Here is a 23,432-nt window from a genome sequence, read left to right on the forward strand (position 1 = left end):
ACAAATTACAAAAAGGGAAAACTGACTTGGTCATTATACCTGGAGGCCTAACATCCATCCTACAACCACTAGATGTCTGTATAAATCGGCCATTCAAAGCTGCACTTAAACAGCGATATACGCAATGGATGTCTGATGAAAACCGTAAGTTCACACCTAGTGGAAAAATCAAACAGCCGGATTTGTCCGAGATTTGTGAATGGGTGAAAAGTGCATGGGACCCCATTCCGCAACCACTGGTGGAAAAATCCCTCAAAAAATGTGGAATCACAAATTCACTGGATGGAACAAAGGACGATGCTCTATGGGAAGATGGTGAAGACAATGATTCTCCCGCTAGTGATGACGATGTAAGTGATGAATAGAGTGGTAAGAGAGGAAACGTACCGGTATTGACTAAAATATTTTATTGCACATACTGTATTAACAAATTCTTAAACACAATAATTCACATTTCGTTTTCTGCTATTGTAGGTACGCATAGAGGCTGGCAGTGATAATGTTCCCCAGCTGCCCACCTGTCTAATGGGCCAGCCAGCCAGCCGCACGCCACTGGCTGGCTGCCTGCCAGCTGACCAGCTGCACGTTGCTGAATTGGTTGAGTTTTAACGCTGTATCAACCTGTACAGCAGCGTTGCTTCCAATCAGTAGTTATTATACATACTTTTGAACACATCGTAACAATTTTTTTGTAAATAAAACAACAAATAATTTTTTTTCCTCTTCCTCAAAATTGGGGTGCACGGATTATTCTAGTATATACGGTATGTTGACTAACATGCCGCAGTCAACTGTTAAAGCAGCACTGTGAATGTAGCATTAACTGGGTGCTTATCAAATTCTATATTATATTTCTCCTCCACTTCCACCACCAGCACATGGGCCTTATTGCACCACGTGATGTATAACTTTCACTCTCTCAGGATGGGTTTTTTCCATGTTACAGACCAACTTGTTTCTGCCTTCTTGGGGAGGGGGAGTTCTGCCACGCTAACTATCTTGTCATGAATTTCCTGCCTAAAATTTTTTTCTCTCCGATATTTCAAGTGTGTCATTCCTTCTTTCTCAAGTTCTTTTACTGCACTGTTCCATTTTATCGTTTCAGTTTTAAATCTATCCAGTCAATGAGTATTTAACAATGATTGATAGACCATGAATCCCATGCCCTTTTTAGTCAATCTGTACTGCAGCTATCTACTGGGTCCCTCTTAACTTGGACCCTTATTTCCTAATTTTCGACCACAACTTCATTGTTCCCAAAGAGGCAAGAAGTCACAATTGTGAACAGATAAAGCTCTTCTTCCTTGAGAATTATGTTTGTTTTTATGGCTTTTCTGAAATCTCTGCAAAGCAGGAACCAACCTATCCATTTTTCTTGGAATTAATTCAGATTTTCTGTATTTAATTTACTTGATTCACATAACTTTCTACAGGCAGTTGTGAAACCCGTTAGTGACTGTTCTTCACAGATTAAACATTTTAAAAGAAATAAAATCTTTATTCAAGAATTCATTTTTTTATTTGAAACAGAAGTATCAAATGTGTGTAATATACATAGACAATTCAGAGAAAATATTTTCTAAAACGAGAATGAATTGTATAAAAACAGTTACATACACAGCTTTCAGATATCACAATTTACTGGCATTCCTTTAAGGCAGTTTATGAAGTACATGGTCTATCACAATTTCATGACAAAATCTTGTCACAAACACACTGTATCACATGCAGCAGGCACTTGTTTCCTTCTGACACACCAAAGAATACAGTTTTACTTTTCAAGCACACAACATACATCACAAATATATGTTCACTATGACTGCCTGACGGGAATAATAATAATAGTAACAATAATAATTCATGTACATTTACACAAATGTCCTGTGATGTAATGTGTCTCTGGCAAAACTAACACTGATGAACACAAAATAAATAAGTACAATTGTAATAAGTACTACAATAAAAAATGGGAGATGATTATGAATCTTATCTGGCACAGCAGCACAGTCATACAGCAACAAGCTTTCACATTTTTGTTTCACTTCATTATGGAAATGAGCAATTACACTTTCCAATGTTGTAATTGCTCACTACAATGAACTATGGAATGAATCAGTTAACTGTCCAAATGTGTAAAACAATGAAGTACAGTGCCATTTTACTGCTTTGGATGCACACTGGAATTTAAGTACTGAAAGTAAATTCGACATCACCTCCTATTGCCACTGCAACCATAAAAAAATAGAAATATTTGCTTACATCACAAAAATCAATGACAAAAGGGGAGATGGCATTAAAATAACGAGGACCAGTTACAAAAGGTGTGTTTGTAAATGAATCAACGAATCATAAATATAAAAGAAAATCAAAACAAAGGCATCTTGTACAAAGGATGTCAAAAGTTTAAATCGCAATGGAAATGATATTATTGTAAAAAACATTAACTTTTGATATTAGAAACATTGCTCTCAAAAATATGTGCTGAAGTGGAGAATCGAGCACCTGATTAAGGAAATTTTTTAAAAAAAATAATGGGCTGTGATGAACCTGAGAAAAATGGCTTGTTTCTTGACAATCGTGATAAGTTTTTCCATTAAAAATCCTGTACAGCATAACATTAAATAATAATTTACACTTATGAAGAGAAATGATGGATACCAAGTAGCATCTCTGATTCCTGATTTTGTACTGTTTTCTGTATCCTGAACAAAAACCAACAACAATACTGTCAACATAGTACATTTGTGTGCTTAAATGCTTTCTTCTGGAAGTCATCATGGTTTGCTGCTAACCATGCTTCTCTTGAAAGATGCAGTTGGATATGATGCACGTTATGAATTGGAGGAACACATTTCTCTCTTCTTCTCCTCAATACATTCTTGTTTAGTGAACTCATGCTAAGCCTGCATCTTTAGCCATGCTGTAGAAGATAGATGTCCTGTTCTCTAACAGTGACTGAGGTGAATCAAATTCTACAACTTTTCCTTTGTCTAAAACAATAATTCTGTAAAGAAAGTAAATCCAGCCATTAAAAAGCATAATTCAAGTTTTACAATACAACAGAATGTGTCAATGTATCATCTCCATTCAAAACTAAGCAGACAACATGTGCAAATAATATTGTTCTTTTATCATTTAATATATGTGACCTTTTTCTTGAGAAATTTCCTGCTTCAGCTGAGAGAGAGTGAGAGTGAGAGAGAGAGAGAGAGAGAGAGAGAGAGAGAGTGGTGTGAGGAGGAGTGACTTGCAAAGGGGTAGGAGCAGGAGGAAGGGGAATGTTTTGGATAACGTTATAGTAGAAATCAGGAGCTTCCTAGGAGCAGGAGTGAGAATACTAGTCAATAGGGAAATGAACAACAGAGTACAGCATTATTACCCTCAAATGGAAAACACTTTGATAGTGAAATCAATGGGTCATCCATCACAAATTGGTGTCACTCATCTTTGACATTTGTATCCACTGTCACTTCTTGTAAATATCATTTTTATGATACCATACAAATGAACATTGTGAGACCTAGCAACAAACCTTTTTTAATTGTATCTAATTTGTAGTGATTTAATAGTAAGAACCAACAGGAAATTTTGTTACTTACATCTACACTTAATATAAACTTTTCTAAGCACTTTGATGTGCATGGAAGAGGGTATGTTCCACTGTACCAGATGTTAGGTTTTCTTCTTGTTCCATTCACATATGGAGTGCGGAAAGCATGAATGACTGCCTCTCTGTATGCAGCAATTATTCTAATCTTATCTTCACGATCCCTATGTGAATGATATGTAGGCAGTTGTAATAAATTTCTAGAGTAATCATTTAAAGCTGGTTCTTGAAACTTTCTCAATAGACTTTCTCAGGATAGTTTACATCTATCTACAAGAGCCTTCCAGTTCAGTCCTCTCGGTGTCTCTGTTATGCTCTCCCATGGACTATATGAACCTGTGACATATTCGTGCTGCCCGTCTCTGTGTATGTTCAACATCCCTTGCCACTGCTACCTTGCATGGGTCCCACACACTTTAGCAATATCCTAGAACAAGTCACACGACTCATTTTTAAGCAATCTCCTTTGTAGATTGATAGTAGTTCTGCGATATTCTACCAATAAACTGATCTACCACATGCTTTACCCACAACTGAACCTATGTGATCATTCCATTTCGTGTCCCTACAAAGTGTTACAACCAGGTATTTGTCTGTGAAGTGCACAATTTTACATTTCTGTATATTTAAAGCAAGCTGCCAATCTCTGCACAACTTCGAAATCTTATCAGGATCTGACTGAATATTTATGCAGCTTCTTTCAGACAATACTTCATTATAGAGAACTGCATCATCTGGAAAAATCCTGATTTTACTATTAATATTGTCTGCAAGGTCACTAATATGAACAGCGAATGTCCCAACACACTTCCTTGGGACACACCCGAAGTTACTTCTACTTCTGATGATTCTCAGTCCAAGATAACATGCTGTGTCCACCCTACCAAGAAGTCCTCAATCCACTTGTAAATTTCACTTAATACCCCACACTATTGTATTTTTGACAGCATAGGTGTGGTACCGACTCAAATGCTCCTCCATTTCCAATTTGCCTATCCTTTCGACACATACTTAAATTTCTCCCGGAAATCTCATTGATATCAGTTTCAGGTTTCAACCACCTTTCTATACCTACTATTATGAGAGCTTCACTGCTTTTCGTAAGTGCTTCGAACTCTGGCAGTTTACCATTAGGATTTTAATACTCTCACTTGTAGGAGGCATTTCTTTCTATCTTACACCCATATTTCTGGGTTTCCTACAGTTATCATTATCTGGATTGGACGGAGAGTCACCTAATAAAAATAAATAAATAAATAAATAAATAAAAAACTGTGTGCACCCCACACAGTCAGCTACCTGAGTAGCAGCCTTTTTGACTTTTAGTGCACACCTGAACCATTTAGGGAAAAACTACAGTTCTCAACACTATGGCGCAAGTTCAGCAAGTTGCAACCTAGCTTGTCACAGAACTTTCAAAGTCTCTGCTTCAGTCCTTCCACTCTATTCAGAACCAAAGGGCCATGATCAGTTCTATGGTCAATGCTGCAGATTGTGAGCTTCGTTGAAACTTCCTGCGCAAGGCTGGTTTTCTCAAACTTCTGTGGCAGTTACAGGAACAACCCCAGTATAACCTCTTGAGCCCAGATGACAGGCATCATTTGTTTGAACATGCGCCACAATCTGCAGTTGGTTGCACTCTGTTCCCTCAATAGTTTCTAGAATAGCATCTTCAACAAGCTGAATGAGGCACCCAGGTGTAGACACTAAGCACACCTGGTGACCTTTCCTGTCCCATGCTACCATCATTCACTATACATATGAACTGCCAACAGTTAGTAGACCCCTACCCTTTTTCATTTGCCTCCTACTGACACAGAACAAAATGGGTTTCCCCACAACAGGTGAATTGAGTCCCACTGGCTCAGTTTCAGTTTTAGTGAAAGACAGCACCTCAGACTTGTTGGTTAGGGGGATCAGTAAAACACCCCGTGTTCTCCCTTGTCCCCGTCCACCCTGTACATGACGCAGAGACGTATCATTGATACGCCACTCGCAGTCAAGTGGACAAGAAATGACACATCCTGTACTTTCTGCAGAGGAGACAGAATCTACAGGAGAAGATAGTACCTGAGGTACTCCTGGTACAGATATCACAGGTACACAACTCTCGGGAACTCTCCCAAAACACCGATTTGCAGCAGTTGTCAATCTTCAACAGTAGTCAAGGTGTTTTACAGTTTGTTATGAACATCAACCACCTCATCCCATGTTCAAGAACAGCATTCATAGTGGGGCTGCATTTTGGGTGGTGCAGTTTGTTACAAGGCAATGAACAAATAACTTTAAATTAAGCTCACTGTTTATCTTTTAATCTGTGTCAATTGAAGCACACCCTTATTCCAGATGTTCCACTTCATTACAGGAAGCCTATGACGCAGTTTCTGCTATTTCATTAGTTAACACAGAATAAATAAAATTTTCTGCCAACTTTCTTATTCTGTTAACACTGTAGACCAAACAAATGCAACTCTTATGGTTCCTCACAGATAAAATCCTATCTTTTACATGCCAGGACATATATAAGCTATTACCTGTTGTAGTCCATGATTGTGTTTAACCTGTGAGCGATTGTCAGGACTGTGCAGTGTTCAAATTCTGTGCGTATTGTTTGCTGGAAGAAAGAAAGGGGAAAAAATTAAAAATCTACACATACTCACAGTAAATCAACAAGCATATCCTCAGTTGATAATTTTTTTCACGTTTCAAGCGGGAGTGACAAGTAGCACAAAAAAATAAAACTAGCTGCAACTACAAGTGACTTGAGTTAACAGCTCCATTACAAGTACGTTTGTTTCACAAAGTCCACCAATAAGTAATATGAAAAAAATCAGGTAAGTTGGATATGCTGCTTAAAACTGGGGAAATTTCAAGAATGTACACTTGTACCTTGCAAAGCTTTTTCATAGAATTACAGCTCACTAATAACTATATTTTCCGAAAGCTTTGTGACCAATAATGAATCTGCAATAGACTATTAAAGGTTTTTCACCTTAGTTACCATCACTGTGCACAGATACACGCATCAAAACCTATAATTCCTTTTACGAATGACAAATGATTAAAAAAGTATTTTATAACTACTCAAACTACCATTTCAGAATATGTAAGCAGTGACTGCAAAAGATTTTTATATTCTGTACTACAATATTCCTTCATTCTGAGCATGTCCTGTTTGAAAGATTAATTCTGCCAGTGTTCAATGTTTTAGCCCACAAACTGACACTTTATTTTCATTTTAACTGATCTGCTATCAAATATGTTGCTATTCTAATTAATATTGTAACCTTGAAGTTACTGATCACTGCTTCGGTAAATAGTAACAGAAGCTAGGTAAACAATAGGAAGACCATGAAACCACAACCACTCTAATTACATTTTTGTAAGTCCATCCTTGCGGCTGAGGGTCTGCAGGACCTTGGTCATTCACTTATGTAATAAGATGGAACACCTGCAGATGTCGTTTTAATGTTACTATATATGATGGCTACTGGCATTTTGTTTTATTCTGCTCTGACAAGGAGTTGTTCTGCAGAATTAGTAAATAACTTAATCTGGTAGACTGTCTTATACATGCACAATTCATACTGTAAGATATTTATTTGAATTTATGAACATTTAGACTAATACTTCCATGAATGCTCAAAAAGGTAAGATAAAATGGGAGCTCAAGGAATACACAACTTTTGACTATCAACTAACAGAAACATGTACTGTGCTTTGAGTTAGTCTACATTTACACTGTTCCCTAAAACAGGACACTTTTACCACTGGAGAGCAATCGGAGGCTTTTTTTTTTTTTTTTATTAAATATGTGAAGAATGCTGTATGTTCTGTATTGGTTTATGTAGTCAACTTTCAATCATAAGTGAGCACATGATCACATTTAAAAGATATGCAAATTCTGTTCCCAGTAGTGAATCAATGTCCAAGATGATCATGTCCCCCTTGGCAAAGCTGGAAATGACCAAGGCCCATTTGATGAGCTTGAATATGAAATATCAGATCTCTCTTGGCATACGCAAGTGACATAAATCAATGCAACTGAGACACAGCAGTTTATATTGAAAAAATATTGAGAGCCCTTCTTACCTCCATCAGGATCTAAACAAACTGATTTACACATATTGATTGTCAGGAGGATTCAAACTTCCTTTAAGCTTCTTTTGGTGCCAGAGTCTTAACCACCACACACACACACACACACACACACACACACACACACACACACACACACACACACACACACACCTGAAATCATACATATAGACATTCTATTCAACTCTAGCACAGTGTAACAATAATATTATGAAAATGACAGATCACTCATCACCACATAATGGAGGCATTAAGTTGCAGACAGACATAATGATGAGACTGTTAAATGTTTAAGCTTCTGAACAACAAAGTCCCCATGTGAGTTCTGTTTCCAAATGAAGGTCTTTTTGTCCAAAAGCTTAAATGTTTAGCTGTGTCCATTGTGCCTGCCTGCAACTCAACGGGTCTAGAGCTAATGGCCTATCGCTTACCTGTATCAAATCATCAGTCTCAAGGTCAACAGCAGCCGTAGCCTCATCAAGAATTAACACCTTCGTCTTTCGCAGTAGGGCTCTGGCCAAGCAAACCAGTTGGCGTTGCCCAACACTGAAACCACAAATTTGACTCATTAATTCATATTTTACTGCAGGAAAATATTTGTTATTTACAGTGAAATCCCCATGAAAGATTAATAAGTTCTGAAGCTTTATTATGAATTAACAAAGAAGAATGACCAAATATCATGGTGTAAAAGTGTATCTTTGAGTAAAAACCAATATATTCAGAATTAAAAGTTAGTAAGCTTTCCAGGTCACAAGCAAACTATCCATGGATTGACTAATATGTTAAACTGATCAATTTTTGAATAATATTTATTCAATGATCATGTTTGTAGACTGATCAACACAATTTGCAACCTCTTTCACATTATCGTGTGCATATGAGGAGTAGTCATCCAGTTTTACATTATCACCATAAAACAATACAGATACAAAATTTATTTTTTGTTTGTTTGTAGGTAAATGTTTGCAGTCATGGTAAACACTCGAATTCCCATGCCACATTACTATAGCACACCAAACCAAAACAGCAACAGAAATGTTGCAACAGTGTCCGGCCAATCCATTTGACTTCTTAGGCATCTTACCAACACAGACGAGTGCTGTGCGTGTCACTAAAGAGAAAGGATCACACCAAGCAGTGTAAACAAGTGCATTCACTGCCAAAAATGGCAAAGACCCAACCACATGGGGTAAAGTGATGTTGAGTGATTTTTGAGTCAGTCAGGACGCAGCATTAACTAATTATGTTCATAATATGCTAAATGACATAGGAGCATATTCCAGAACCTCCCGACACTGTTGCACAGGGCTGTCAGGATGAAGTGTTGCACGAAGCTGCTCAATGTGGTGTTTTTGTTCCACAACAATCCCCAGTATATTATGCACAGAACAGACACACATGCTGCTGCTTTGGGCTACTACATTTTCAATCACTCCAACATTTTCCTGACATAGCAGGCTGTGTCTGCTCTCTTTCCATTGATGAAGACATGACTGCATTGTAGGCATTTCAAGAATGATTACAAGGTTATTTTCGTAATGAAATGTTTCCAGCACAGCTTAAATGCAAACTTCTATGATCGTCAAGTATGTGCAAACCACCATTATTGGGGTGAACATGTCTCACTGAAGGGTGATTATGTGGAGAAGTTCCACAGTTGCAGCTTGAGCTTTTTCTTGGTGGTAATTACAACTTCCATGACTACTCCTAGGAAACACAGCTTCTTATTGTTACTGCAGATTTTTTATGGTGTAAACTATCACAATAGCTACTACAGTTACAGTGTGGAGGTTTTAAGAAAAATTATGAAACAATTTGCCATTTTACCTGAGATTTTCACCACCTTCAGTAACCTCGTGATTGAGGCCTGCAGCACAACCTTTCACAAAAGCCTTCAAATGAGCCTGTTCAAGTGCACGCCATACCTCCTCATCTGAATGCTTCTTGAAAGGATCGAGATTGAGACGTAATGTCCCAGAAAATAAAACTGGATCTTGAGGGATGATAGTGAGACGTGACCGCAGAGCGTGTAATCCCAGCTTGGTTACATCGACATTATCAATTTCAATCGAGCCACCAGCTGGTTCTATGATGCGGAACAGTGCTAATGTCAGTGAAGACTTGCCTGCTCCAGTTCTGCCCACTATACCGACCTTAAACAGGAAAACTAGAACACTTAGAAAATTAGGTAACACTTACTTTATTTATTTATTTTTTTACATGTAACAACAGCATAAATTTCAAATCTTTGCTATATTATTAATGTGCACATATAATACTAAACAACAAACATTTTTCAATGTACTTGACAAGCCATCATACAGTGCATGGTGGAGAGTAGCCCTACTAACATTTCCTTTCCAGTTCCACTCACAAGCAAAGCGATGGAAAAATGATTCCAGAATGAGATTTTCACTCTGCAGCGGAGTGTGCACTGATATGAAACTTCTTAGCAGGTTAAAACTCTGTGCCGGACTGAGACTCGAACTCGGGACCTTTGACTTTCGAGGGCAAGTGCTCTACCAGGACCTTGGCCTTTTGCGGACAAATGCTCCACCAACATCCCCAGGCTGTGGATAAGCCATATTTTCCGCAATATCCTTTCTTTCAGGACTGCTAGTTCTGCAAGGTTCGCAGGAGAGCTTCTGTTAAGTTTGGAAGGTAGGAGACGAGGTACTGGCAGAAGTAAAGCTGTGGGGACAGGGCGTGAGTTTTGCTTGGGTAGCTCAGTTGGTAGAGCACTTGCCCGTGAAAGGCAAAGGTCCCAAGTTCAAGTCTCAGTCTGGCACATGGAAAAATGATTGTCTACAAGTATCTGTACGAACCCTAATTTCTATCATGCAAAATGAACATGAACACTGGCGGCAGTAGAATCTCTCTGCAGTCTGCTTCAAATACCAGTTCTCTAAATTTCCGCAACAGTGACTCACAAAAAGAACGTCGTTTCCCACACAAATTCACAAATGTCTCCATAAAACTTGTGTGCCAATCAAACCTACTGATGACAAGTCTAGCAGCACACCTCCCCACTGTTTTCCTTTAGCTAAATCTGGTGGGGGTCCCAAACACTCAAAGTCTTGTTTATAGATGAGGTACACTTTCCCAAATTCCATCCCCCCATTACAGGAGACACCTAGGCCTGCTACTCATTTCCAGATAACTTCACGGTCAGACTTCATTTCAACCGCGATAGGCACTAAATTTTTGTCGACAGCAATGAACACTCCCCTCCATTGGCTTCTAATCTGTCTATTTTATACATGTTCAATGCCTGGCTAAATGCTTTGTAACCTTCTACTTCAGGTTTCAGCCAGCCCTGATTCCAAGAATAATTGGAGTGTGCCACCTTATCCGGAGTAAAGTACGTTTAGGGACATTGTTACGAATACTTCACTAATCTATTGTTAAAATTCTGATAGTCTAAGTGCATCTACTTTGTACATGAAATGATTTTTCTCTCAGCATATCGACTAGCGAGCATTTATCAGAGGATCTCCAACAACAGCCTAGCCTAAGAAACCACCATGTGGACTCTTCAAGTACTATTCTACCATGTGGACTCTTCAAGTACTATTCTACCCGAGTAGCTGCTTCCTTTGTGTAGCAGCACTGCGGACCTGTCAAGGGGAGTCCAAAAATTCTCTATTCCACGATACAGGTGCAGAAATCTGCTGCCACGACATTCACAGAACCTATGAAGCATCTGTCTGAGATCCTCCTCCCCACCTCTCAGCTCCAAACCAAAGGACCCCAATCGACTCTTGATTCAATGGTGCAAATTGTGAGCTCTGCTTGCACTCCACGAGTGAGACCAGCATTCTTCACCACTTCCACTAGCAACCCGTAGGAACTGGGCGTGACCTCAGAATCCAAGCGACAGGTATTCTGACATGGTCAAGAACAGTGATAAAACTGCACTCTACACCCTCGACAGCCACAGGCAGAAAATCCTCCCTTCTATGATGATGTCCACTGGCCCACACCAAATACACATTGGAATCCTTTCCAGCCCTGGACAATATTTCCCTATGGGACTCCATAACAGCTGAACATTGGAGCTACTGCTAACTAGTTAACTAATACTACTGTGCCTGCTTTGAGGCTGGTGAAGGAGCGGCAGTCACTTCTGCAGTGAATGGCAGACCCTCCCTCCTATTTGTCTCATAACAGGTAGGTCGCTTTGCCTATGTTGTGAGTGAGATAATTCCACTCTATTCAGACCACCACTCCTCCTCCTCCTCCTCCTCCCTCCTCTCCCCCCCCCCCCCCCCCCAACCCCAAACAAATTTTTCTTTCTTCCCTGAAGAAAGTACTCTTTGTTCTGAAAGCTAGGAATCCTGTAATGAAGTGTTTGTGTACTTCCGTCTTGCCAGAAGTTTTGTCACAGGAAAATGAATACTTGCTAATTTTTTCACTTGTTCCTGATTTTAACGAACACTTATCTTTTAAAATATAAAAAATCCACATAATAAATAAATCTGTTAGGATAATTTACAAAGTAAAAGTTAAAGATATTAATATCTCACAAATAGGAAAAATGGGATTTTTACCTTTTCTCCTCCAGACACACTGAATGTAATTCCATGCAATACCAAATCGAGGCCCTCCCTGTAGCGCACTTTGTAGTCTTTGAACTGCACTTCCCCTTTTGAAGGCCAGTCATTAGGTGGTTGTGTTGCAGGTACTTCCCACGGTGCTTCCTGCAATCAGGAGTATATCTTTCAGTCTATATCAAGACCAAGTTTCAGAACATCGGAGCAGGCTGTACGACATCTTTGAGCATACCTGAGGAGTTTCGCCATATTCTTTTATTCTTTCCACTGCCACAATATTTGTCTCTACATCTGACGTCATTCTTACCAACCAGTTTAGAGTTTGTGTTACCTGTAATGATGACAAGAATATTTTACCAACATACAGAAAAATATTTTTTCAGTTCACAGCAGTATCTGGACATATTCAAAATGGCTAAGTTACAAAAAAAGTATGGCAGCCTTCGTATAAAATTGTTATAATTTTTTGTACAACACAATTAAAAATGAGAACATGAGACACCATTGCATTTTCTTTCCTTTCGAAGTCAAATGATTTTGAAGTTTATTGAAGCAGCAAAAGCACTAAAATGTTAATAACATTTTGTATCAAATGATTCCCTTCCATGCAACTGAAACAGTATATGGGAAATTACAGTTCTCGTTTGTTAATACTGTTTCACATGAAGTAGGAGTCCATAGAATTGTTCTGCAGTGAAATCTATACACATGCGATTCAGCTTAGATTAACAAATTTGTACTACATACTCTGTTGCATTTTTTCTGCCTCCTTTCATACATTGCTATTTCAGGAAGGCAAATCCATACTGGGATTAGGCCACACCCTTACCAATAAGGAACATTCCCATGATCAGACAAGAAAATACTGATGTCAAGGACTGCGAATGATCATGTTACAGTGATGAGAAGTGTGTCTTGAACTCTGTTCATGAGATAAAAGGCTTCTATGAAAAGGTTTCTACTAACTCAATGCTTGGTGATGTGACAGCCTAGCACGCACAGGGCATGGGTTGAAAATATCTTAAGAACAAAGACAGATGAAGGCTGTGGCTAAGGATGATTCCAAGAGGATCTATATTTTCAGACTCATGCAGTGACCTATGTTATGACCAAATCATTATTTCCAGTGATGCACCCACACTAACAGCAACTACAGCTAGTTCCTAATTACGTCTGTTAATGCAGATCAGAGATAGTACACATTACCTGTGTATTTCTATTACTCAAAGTTAGCATGCGCCTCATTCTGAGATGTGTGCCCTTCCAGTACAGTCCAGTTTCATCATCCATTTTCCGAGCTTTACCCTGATCTCCATTGTGTCAGCATGTTTGTTATTGGATTTGGCAGTGTTGGTGGTAGAGGGTGGCCCTATACTCTTGCTGCCTCCACCCTTCTGCCTCTTGGGACAGAATTTGTCTCCACCAACTGTCCACACTTCTTGTTATCCACAAGAAAGTTTGCAAACCCTGTTTAGATGTTTCTGAATTGTGCAACTGATGTGGGACATGGGTATCAGCCCATTATTCACCTAGGCAGATGTGAGAACTGTCTAAAATCACATCCAGGATGGTCATCACATCGCCCATATTGTTACTCTCCCAGGTCTGTGTGGTCAAGGCTTGACACACCTCCCCAAACCATGCCAACATGGTAACCCTTATGACTATCCAGGCTGATACAGTCCAGTTTCATCAGATAGGTAAATAAGTTATAGGAGAAAGCTGTTCTGTTTGATTTAAGTGAAGAATGTACTGCAAAAAGGATCAGCTGTCTCTTTGTTAACTCTAATTATCTTGCCTTGAAAAGCAGTTTCTCAAATTCCATAGTAATGTTTAAACTAAGTAAGCCATCCTGATCAGGCATTAAATTTTCTATCTACCTTCAGAGTTTCACAGAACTCACCTGCTTTCTCTTTTAATACCAGACCATTGCTCTCTTCTACTGTAATCACTAGTGCATTGCTTTTTCTAGTTCTTCATAAGTTGAAGTTTTGCAACACTTATGCTGTAACAGTGTGGCACCACTGTCAGTTTTGGATATGAAATTTTATAGTTTTTCTTTATTTTTATTCACCTGTCACTGCACGAGATCCTACGAGCTGAGAATATTTTATAGCACATTCACTCTCTTCCAGTTTATCTACAACTTCCGATTTCTTTTTGATCATTAGAAAATGTTAATGTTTATCTATCATTGTCCTAGCATAATAAACCAAGTTAAGTCTCTTTGTCAGTGATACAGTTTAGAAGCTATGGTATTACTGAAATGTGTTGGCAGTAGGAAAGTAGCACTGACATTGCATTGCTTCTGGCAATGTTCCAAGTTCAGCAAACATATGGACAGAAAACTGGTTGCTGATTTGTTACAAGGCAAACAACAGAAAATGTTTCAGTGATGTCTGAAGGTGGGAGTGGGGTCCACATCATCTTCCAACAATAAAACATGAGCTACACGCATACAAGTGCATTCTAAATGACATTTGTTTTAATTGTACACAAAGCTTCAGGCTTTGTCATCACTGTCATCCTCATTTAACAGTACACAGGTACTCTGCGAACTGAATACTCTACACCTGGATGCTCTGGAGTTTGCTGTGATGGTAAGTCACATTTGCCAGGAGTTTTACACCTTAATAGTCCCAAAGTCACCCGTTTGGCTATGTCATCATCAAAATCATTGCTTATTTCATATTGTGACACCCACAGCATTGATTTGTTGGTACTTTTCAAATATATACATCCTGGAGACAAACACAATGAGTTCGCCCCGTGCACAGAGCTTCATTTATTCTTCAATCCTAAAAGCCTTTCACATTCCACTGACTTATGAAAGCCATTTCATTATCCTTCCAAGTATTCCAAGACTTGCTGTTTTCTTGGTACATGTGTCCAGCTCCAATTTGGAGTAGTCTCTGTCTGATAGGATCTTCCTTCTCTGATGTTCATGAGCTTTATTTTCTTAACACTGATTTTCCTTTCGATGCATGAATTATTCGCATGGACAACAGAGTGTGGGTGCAGATGGAGACATTTTATCCATTTGATAAAGAAAGCTGACCAGATGCTGTTTTACATTCCATTCCCTTTGTAGGAATGGACAGCAACCTAAGACTAAAATTTGTTAGTTGCTGACCACTTTTGCTTTCAAAAACTGTCTACTGATTTGCACATAGGAAACCAGACTAAATACTGGCTCAAATTTTTGCACTTCATTTCAGTAACACTGACATGCTGTCGTACAGCACAAATATAACTAACTACAAAAGCTTAACTGCAGAGTAATACAAACAAAATGTTTATAACTTTTCAGGTTTTGATGTAATGTGGAAAATCCTGTAGGTTTCTTTACAAGATCAGGTCATTAAGTCTCAATTTGTTTTTGCTCCTTAGAAGAAAATGTTGTAACACTGCTTTTTTGCTTGTCAACTGCTTTCTGTCACTTGTTTCTAGCTTTAGTGTCATTCTTCAACAATGCTTGGGTCACACTTATTTCTGCCAAATCCTTTTTATTTAGTTTTTCTTTTAAGCACTTGTTTGCATCACCCATTAATCTGTCAACAATTAGTCTTTTCTCCTTTTCTTCTTCTTTCACTTTGTCCAATGCCTGTTCAATATTACCTTCTTTAAGGGGAGGTTTATGATCTTTTGGTTCAAAAAAATCAATTTTTTTTAAAACTGCATTTTTGGATCCATAAAAGTGTTTCGATCCATAGAAGTGTGTTTGCTATTCATGGTTGAACAAAAAACTGCACCTGCCTGAAATCTGCCTTTTTCACGCACCAATTCCCACTTTCACAGTTATGTATTTTGACACTTTGACAATATCATTGTATTTCAAATAACTCATCAGCTTGCTTCTGTGCCAGTGCACAAACAGAAGAGAACATCTGACTGTTGTTCTAGAAGCCTCTCTTCAGCTTGTTCTTATGTCAGCCACGTAGAGAAGGCATGTTTCATAAACCAAAATCTGGAAGTACCATATCGTACTGCATTTATTTTAAAGCTCTTCCAAAACATATTTAGTGCAAAAAATAAATAAATTTGAGAACCAAGATCATGTCCAACATTTTCACACTTTTTCGAATGCATTATAGATTATGTGTATATTACATGTATCAACATCACACAACTGTTTTCCTCACAGAATTACAGGAGTAATAGCTTTGAACGAGAAAGTGGCATATTATAACATAATATATTATTAGAGTGAATATCATCAGCCGTGGCTTTACTAATGAAGAATGTCTGTAAAGGTCATGTAGCAACCATTTGTTTGGAATCAGTGCAATATTTAGCCACTACTAAAGCATGATATTACTGCACTTTGCCATTATTGGAAACATAGTGTTGACAGAGAAAACCTCATCACACTGCCAATGCTTTCTGGTCAGTTGTGCATATGTTACCAACCTCGAACATGTACTGCCTCATGATAAGCCAACCAAAGCACTCTCACTCTCAGGTGCAATAACACAGTGGTTGACTAACACAGTTTGCAGCTCTTTCAACTGCATTTGCAGAGTCATAAAAACAAAGACAGAAATGTGCTCCTCCAACATCTTCCACCAAATGCTTTTTTAAGATATGAAGCTAAAGCATCACACACTAAATATCTTGCCTCTGTTGTTGAAAGGGTGAACTCAGAAGGAACACTTCCAGTAAACATTCCCTAGAAATGTTCCTTTGATATCTTCATAAGCTGGTTGAATAGCAAAGGTCCTTCTAACCACTTTCAAGAACAAGATTATCTGTGCCCTAAAAGCAGCTTGTCATCAGAATGAAGCCGAATTTATAGTGTAGGTCCAGGAGGTTAAATCAGACCTTCACTGTTCAGGGTTGCCACAGGTTTCCCCCTGTGAAATTCCCTGATATTTCCCCGATTCCCAGACAAGTTTTAGATTTGTCCCTGACAAATTTTTAGATATCAAAGTGAAGTTGTAAGTTGGCAATCTCCCTTTGCAGCTATGGTACAAGAAACAATAGTACAGATTAGGAAATATCTAAAAAAAAATTGCAAGCAGACAGCATTTCCTAATGTGAGCAAAAATCTGAAGTAATAACATCAACATCTTTTGTAATGGACTGTTTTTAATGGAGAAAGCAAGCTAAATGGAATGCATGTTTCATGAAGACCACTGATGTTATTTTATTTAAATAAAAGAAACCACATTTGCTAACAAAAATAAGCATTTCCTTGGAATAACAAGACAGACTTAAAATACCTTCACTGATTCTACAAACAACCCCACCAAAAAGGTAGGCATCTTGAAAGAAGTGTATAAGGTGGGGAAGAACTGTGTAAACCAACACTAGGTGACCGCCAATAAAATGTTGGTTCTGCTATGTTTGTTTATTGTCCGTTATTAATCACTGTGTTATATCTATTGTTTTACAGGTAATTTGTGATTTTTATTTCAAGAAATACGAGTACATAGTGGACAAACCCCCAGCAACTGACAATTTTCTTCTTCGTATCATCCATATTCGCTTACATATAAACTACTTTTGAAATGCCAACATGTACTACAACAAATAAAATTTCTATAAAACACCACACTGCACAATGTACTTATGGTACACAGCCTGCACATTACAGGGAACAGAATAGCTTTGGCTCAGCAGGCATGGTCCATTACAGATACCTGCAGAAATGGCCTGCAGTTCTGGCCCATCGTGGAAATTCACTCGTGTGGCCAGCTTTTCACAAGCTTCAAACAATATGTTGATGAAATGAGATCACGGTGATCAATCCATGCAACAGATGACGTGTTCAAACACTCTGAAATCAATAATAATGAGGAGGATAGGTAGCAACTTACAGTAAAGATCACTGCTGAGCCACAGATAGGCACGTAGAAATGGCAATCGCACTCCCATAACTAAATTTTCAGCCATAACTTTTGTCATAAAATGAGAAACACACACACACACACACACACACACACACACACACACACACACACACACACACACACACAGTCACAACTCGTGCACACACAACCACTGTCCCTGGCCACTGTGTCTATATTCTCTGAAATCGGATCCGAACAAACTACTACTCATGTCTCCCTGCCTCTTCTCGGCAGCTTCTAAGCTAGTGGCAAGAAGCGGTGGTAGCACTGACTGCAAGCTGAGAGGAATGGTAGGAAGGAGAGAAGCAGTAGTAATAAGAGAGTAGGGAACCAGCACATGGACTCAGCTGCACACAGCCAGTGACATGTTTGAAATTCCCTGATTTCCAGAACCTGTGGCAACCCTGCTGTTACATCCAGGATGAGCAGAAGGTAATTTAGTTTTGAAGGACTCAGTCTCACCAAACATTGTTGCATGTGCTTTCAAGTAGAAACATCTATCTTTCTTTACTGCTCGAATGGCCCAATACATTGAAAATTTGGGACTTATCTTAAGATTTTTCAAATGTCCTCATGTTTTCAATCACTTCACATCATTTGAACAACATTCCCAGCCCTGGTGCATAAAGTTATTCACTCATTAAAATAAAGAATGTATTGTACAATGCCATCAAACTATATACTAATAAAATGAGAAACCTGTTTAACATGGTAATGGAGAACCTGGATAGGAGCAGGTTCCTGAATTGAAGACTCTGTGTGTGTGTGTGTGTGTGTGTGTGTGTGTGTGTGTGTGTGTGTGTGTGTGTAAAAACTTGTGGATTAGTGCGTAACAAATTTCAAGCTGTTAATTTGTCCACATTGCTAATGACAAAATCCACTCAAAGTAAATTGTTTCACAGATTAATAAAGAACTCAATCAATCAATCAAGCAATCAATGGAAATAGTAACTCTGAGCCTTCTCAATACTATTTTCTAATTTTTCAATCCATGTGACACATAACACATTACATTACCAACCTCAAATTTTTTTCACATTACATAATTTTAAAAAATGCATGATAAAATACTGACTTTACAGACTAAAACTCAAAAATACTGACCAAAACTGACCTATTTGAAAAATATCAACCGTTACTGATTGTACTGATTATTTTCCATCCCTGTGTTTCGTTTCAATCGTGTTTGTTTCTCAAATTCCTGACTGGCATCAGTGGGAGTTCCTTGGCAAACAAAGTACCCAGAAGACATGATTGGATGTCAATATAATTTCCAACATGAACACACCATAGGCATGATTGAGAGTTGGAGCTCCGCACGACAAGGAAAACAGCTACCAGAGTGTGTTGCATTGTGCTGTTGGTGTTTAGTGTTGTTACCAGGCCTGGTATGGTATGTACACTAAAGAGCCAAAGAAGCTGGTACACCTGCCTCATACCCGTGTAGGTCGCCGCGAGCATGCAAAAGTGCCGCAACACAACCTGGCATAGACCAGATTAATGTCTGAAGTACTGCTGGAGGGAACAGACACCATGAATCCTGCAGGACTGTCCATAAATCCGTAAGAGTATGAGGGGTTGGGAATCTCTTCTGAACAGCCTGTTGTAAGGCATTCCAGATATGCTCAATAATGTTCATGTCTGGGGAGTTTGGTGGCCAGCAGAAATGTTTAAACTCAGAATAGTGTTCCTGGAGCCACTCTGTAGCAATTCTGGATGTATGGGAGTGTCGCATTGTCCTGCTGGAATTGCCCAAGTCCATCAGAATGCACAAGGGACATCAATGGATGCAGGAGATCGAACAGAATGCTTACGTATGTGTCATCTGTCAGAATCTTATCTAGACATATAAGGGGTTCCATATCATTCCAACTGCACATGCCCCACACCATTACAGAGCCTCCGCCGGCTTGAACAGTCCCCTGTTGACATGCAGGATCCAGTGATTCATGAGGTTGTCTCCATACCCATACACGTCCATCCACTCAATACAATTTGAAACGACACTCTTCCACCACGAAACATTTTCCAGTCATCAGCACTTCAATGTCAGTGCTGACAGGCCCAGGGTCAGTGCAAAGCTTTGCATTGTCCAGTCATCAAGGGTACACGAGTGGAGCTTTGGCTCCGATGACTGATGATGTTTTGGTGAATGGTTCACACACTGATACTTTTTTATGGCCCAGCTCTGAAATATGAAGCAATTTACAAAAGGACTGCACTTCTGCCACATTAAACAATTCTCTTCAGTTCTCATTGGTCCCATTCTTGCAAGATTTTCCTCCAACCGCCACGATGCCTGAACACTCGTGAAATGATCATATAGGAAAATTACCACTTCATCACTACCTCAGAGATGATGTGTCTCATCGCTCGTACGCAGACAGTAACACCACGTTCAAACTCACTTAAATCCTGATAACCTGCTATCATAGCAGCAGTAACCAATCTAACTACTGCACCAGACACTTGTCTTACGTAGGCGTTGCCGACCACAGCGCCATATTCTGCCTGTTTACATATCTCTGCATCTGAATACACGTGCCTATACCAGTTTCTGTCATGCTTCAGTGTATGAGGCATGAACTGCATCAGATGTTTAATGACTATTGTGAAGGACACAGGGATACCTTGTACTCGCATGAGACAGTGTTACCAGCACCCGAGACATTTGAAAGGGGTCTCTCTGTGGGTCTTCATTTGGTGGGCTAGTCGAATTGTGCAAATTCAAATTTGTAGGGGACTTTGATGTAACAGTGATCCAATGTTGGACTGCATGGGAACATGAGGACAGACATACTCGTTGTCAAGGTTCCGGTCTGTCACATCTGACTACCACAAGGGAGGATTGCCATTTGTGCACTGAGCCCATCATAACCCCTTCACATTAGCATTTGCCATGTAAGAACAAGCAACTGACTCTCTGCAGCATTCCGTCTCATCCCAGAACACTTGTCACAGACCAGCAGCAGCTGGACTAAGGACTTAACATCCTATGTGCAGACAGCCATTACTACCGCAACACAAACAGCTGTCTCTGGAGTGGTGCCATGTTGGGGAAGTACAGACTGCTGATGACTGGTATCATTAACTGCACTATGCCAAATGACCATCAATGGAGAGTACAGCAGCCAACTGAGGAGAGGCCCCATTCTTCTAATTTTTTGGAGTGGCACAGCAGCATTATTCCTGGCACCACCGTGTGGGAAGCCATCAGATATTACTTCAGGTAACAGCTGGTATTGACCGAGGTATCTCCGATGGCTTAACAGTATGTCATGGACATTGTGGATCTTCATGTGTTACCTTTCATACAACAGTATTGTGGGGCCACCTTCCAACAATACTATTGCCTCTACGAACTGGCTGTGTGATGTAAAGGTACTCCCATGGCCAGGAAAATCCCCAGATCTGTCCCCAATCTAACACCGATGGTGACAGCTCGAGCATCAATTATTGAACACAACTATTAAGAACTGCAATTCTCTTAAATTTTGAATTAATTTAATATGCAGTTCCACACGAAGTACGGAGACTAAATTACATTAATTTCTAAGTGCACGGAGACATTTGTGCTCCATATAATAATGTAACGGGGAGAAACCACAATATGTGATACAATGGGAAACACCCTTAGCCATGCACTTCACAGTAGTTTGCAGAGTGTGGTTATAGATGTACATGTAAACTAACAACAGATAGCAGTTCCTTTTACAGCATTAATTATCAGTAACAGTGGAAATAATCAAAATGAATTAATGTTCATTGTGTTTTCCACATAAAATTTCTGATTATTTTGTGTGGGTGTGGGGGAGGAGGGGGGGGGGGGGGTGTTTTCTAGATTTTTGTAGTTATGAAATCCAATTAACATTCTCGAAACATGGAAAAATGAAATATGAAGAACATGGTATGCAATCAACATCACCTAATTGTCCTGACAATTACAACTGTGAGATTTTCTAGTCAATTTCTTCAACAATCATTTGCATGGGGTTAACATTTTGATAAATATGGCAACATCAGAAGAAACAGAAAATAACTGACAAGTCAGGGCACTGTGGTTTGAGCAAGAAGACCGGAATGCCACCACCTTCCCACTACAGTAGTTATCAGTGATGATAAAACGTGAATTTTTGATTAAACAAAGGAGGGAAAAGTAGTTAAATTTCACTGTGCACATAAACTCAGAAATGTATGAAAGAACTATTTAGAAGATTTAGACACTCTCTCTCTCTCTCTCTCTCTCTCTCTCTCTCTCTCTCTCTCTCTCTCTCTCTCTCTCTCTCTCTCTCTCTCCCCCTCCCTCCCCACCCCTTTCACAAAAAATACAAGATTGTTGTTTTCAGCATTTGATCCAAAATTTCTTTCGTTTGTTAGGTGTGCCTAGCATAAGGAAAATGTTTGTTTTGTCACTAAATAGACACTATGCATCCTTGTGACTACTGTAAACAAGTAACTATTTCATTGTTACTAAACTGTACAAAATTCAAAAATTATTATAAGAACTTAGCACAAACTGTTATAAAATGATCTAGGAGCATGTACTACTGCATTTCAACAAATTTAAATCTGGCTTAAAGTGTAGATGGTGTCTATAAACTCATGTCATGAGTTGCCACATGTCTTGTTCTCAGTCACTTTTGTAATGATTATATTTGCAACAGTTTAGGTATTCATGTCAACCAACAGATACAAACAAGTTAATAATATGTTATATTTTTGGTATGCTGCAAGTACTTGAAATTCCAGTGGATTCACCCTCTGTGTGTGTGTTATACTCTTGCCACCACTGCTTATGCTCACTTATTTATTTGTGTGCTAGGTGGGAAGGGCTGTACAAAGCAGTATTCTGCAATAATTTTTCCAGTAGTCCATCTTAGCAGACTTTGTCATGTATTTCTATTGTGTATTCTTCCTGTATAAAAAAACTTCAGGGCAGGTTTCCACATGTCTGATTGGCCGATTCACTTGTGAATGAAATCATGTAGCAAATGTTGAGGACTACACTGATTTAAACATTCATTTGTTCCATGGTAAGATTCATTTAATAGTCTTCAATTCTATTTTTTTTTCTCTCCTTTGATTTTCACAGCAGCTGATGTAAAGTGGAGGAGAGGAGCTTAGGGTCCCCAGATCCTTGAACAGCTCATTGAGAATTCCGCAAGTTGCTTTGACTCCGTAGATCAATCTTTTGTGCCACTTGACAGTTAGCAATTGTTAATTCACTTGTGTACAGTACTCTAGAGAGGTGCTGGACTGTTGAAGGTAATACTGAGAAGTGAACTACTGGTTTTTTGGCATTTTGTGTGTTAGTTTTCA

General features: G+C 39.0%; 1 protein-coding gene across 2 annotated transcripts in view; it reads right to left on the reverse strand.

The window, feature by feature from the left end:
* Positions 1-1,622: 1,622 nt before the first annotated feature.
* LOC126092471 (multidrug resistance-associated protein 1) overlaps positions 1,623-23,432 on the reverse strand; it is a 362,912-nt gene continuing 341,102 nt past the window's right edge. For both annotated transcript variants that reach the window (XM_049908084.1, XM_049908085.1), the window contains exons 27-32: positions 12,494-12,592; positions 12,259-12,408; positions 9,536-9,861; positions 8,137-8,251; positions 6,142-6,221; positions 1,623-3,004 (exon numbers count right to left, since the gene is read on the reverse strand). In XM_049908084.1, coding sequence (XP_049764041.1) covers positions 2,893-3,004; positions 6,142-6,221; positions 8,137-8,251; positions 9,536-9,861; positions 12,259-12,408; positions 12,494-12,592 — 882 coding nt within the window. In that variant the 3' untranslated portion in view covers positions 1,623-2,892. The remainder of the gene's footprint in view (positions 3,005-6,141; positions 6,222-8,136; positions 8,252-9,535; positions 9,862-12,258; positions 12,409-12,493; positions 12,593-23,432) is intronic.

Source organism: Schistocerca cancellata, chromosome 7 (assembly GCF_023864275.1).
Source record: "Schistocerca cancellata isolate TAMUIC-IGC-003103 chromosome 7, iqSchCanc2.1, whole genome shotgun sequence".
Classification (NCBI taxonomy): domain Eukaryota; kingdom Metazoa; phylum Arthropoda; class Insecta; order Orthoptera; family Acrididae; genus Schistocerca; species Schistocerca cancellata.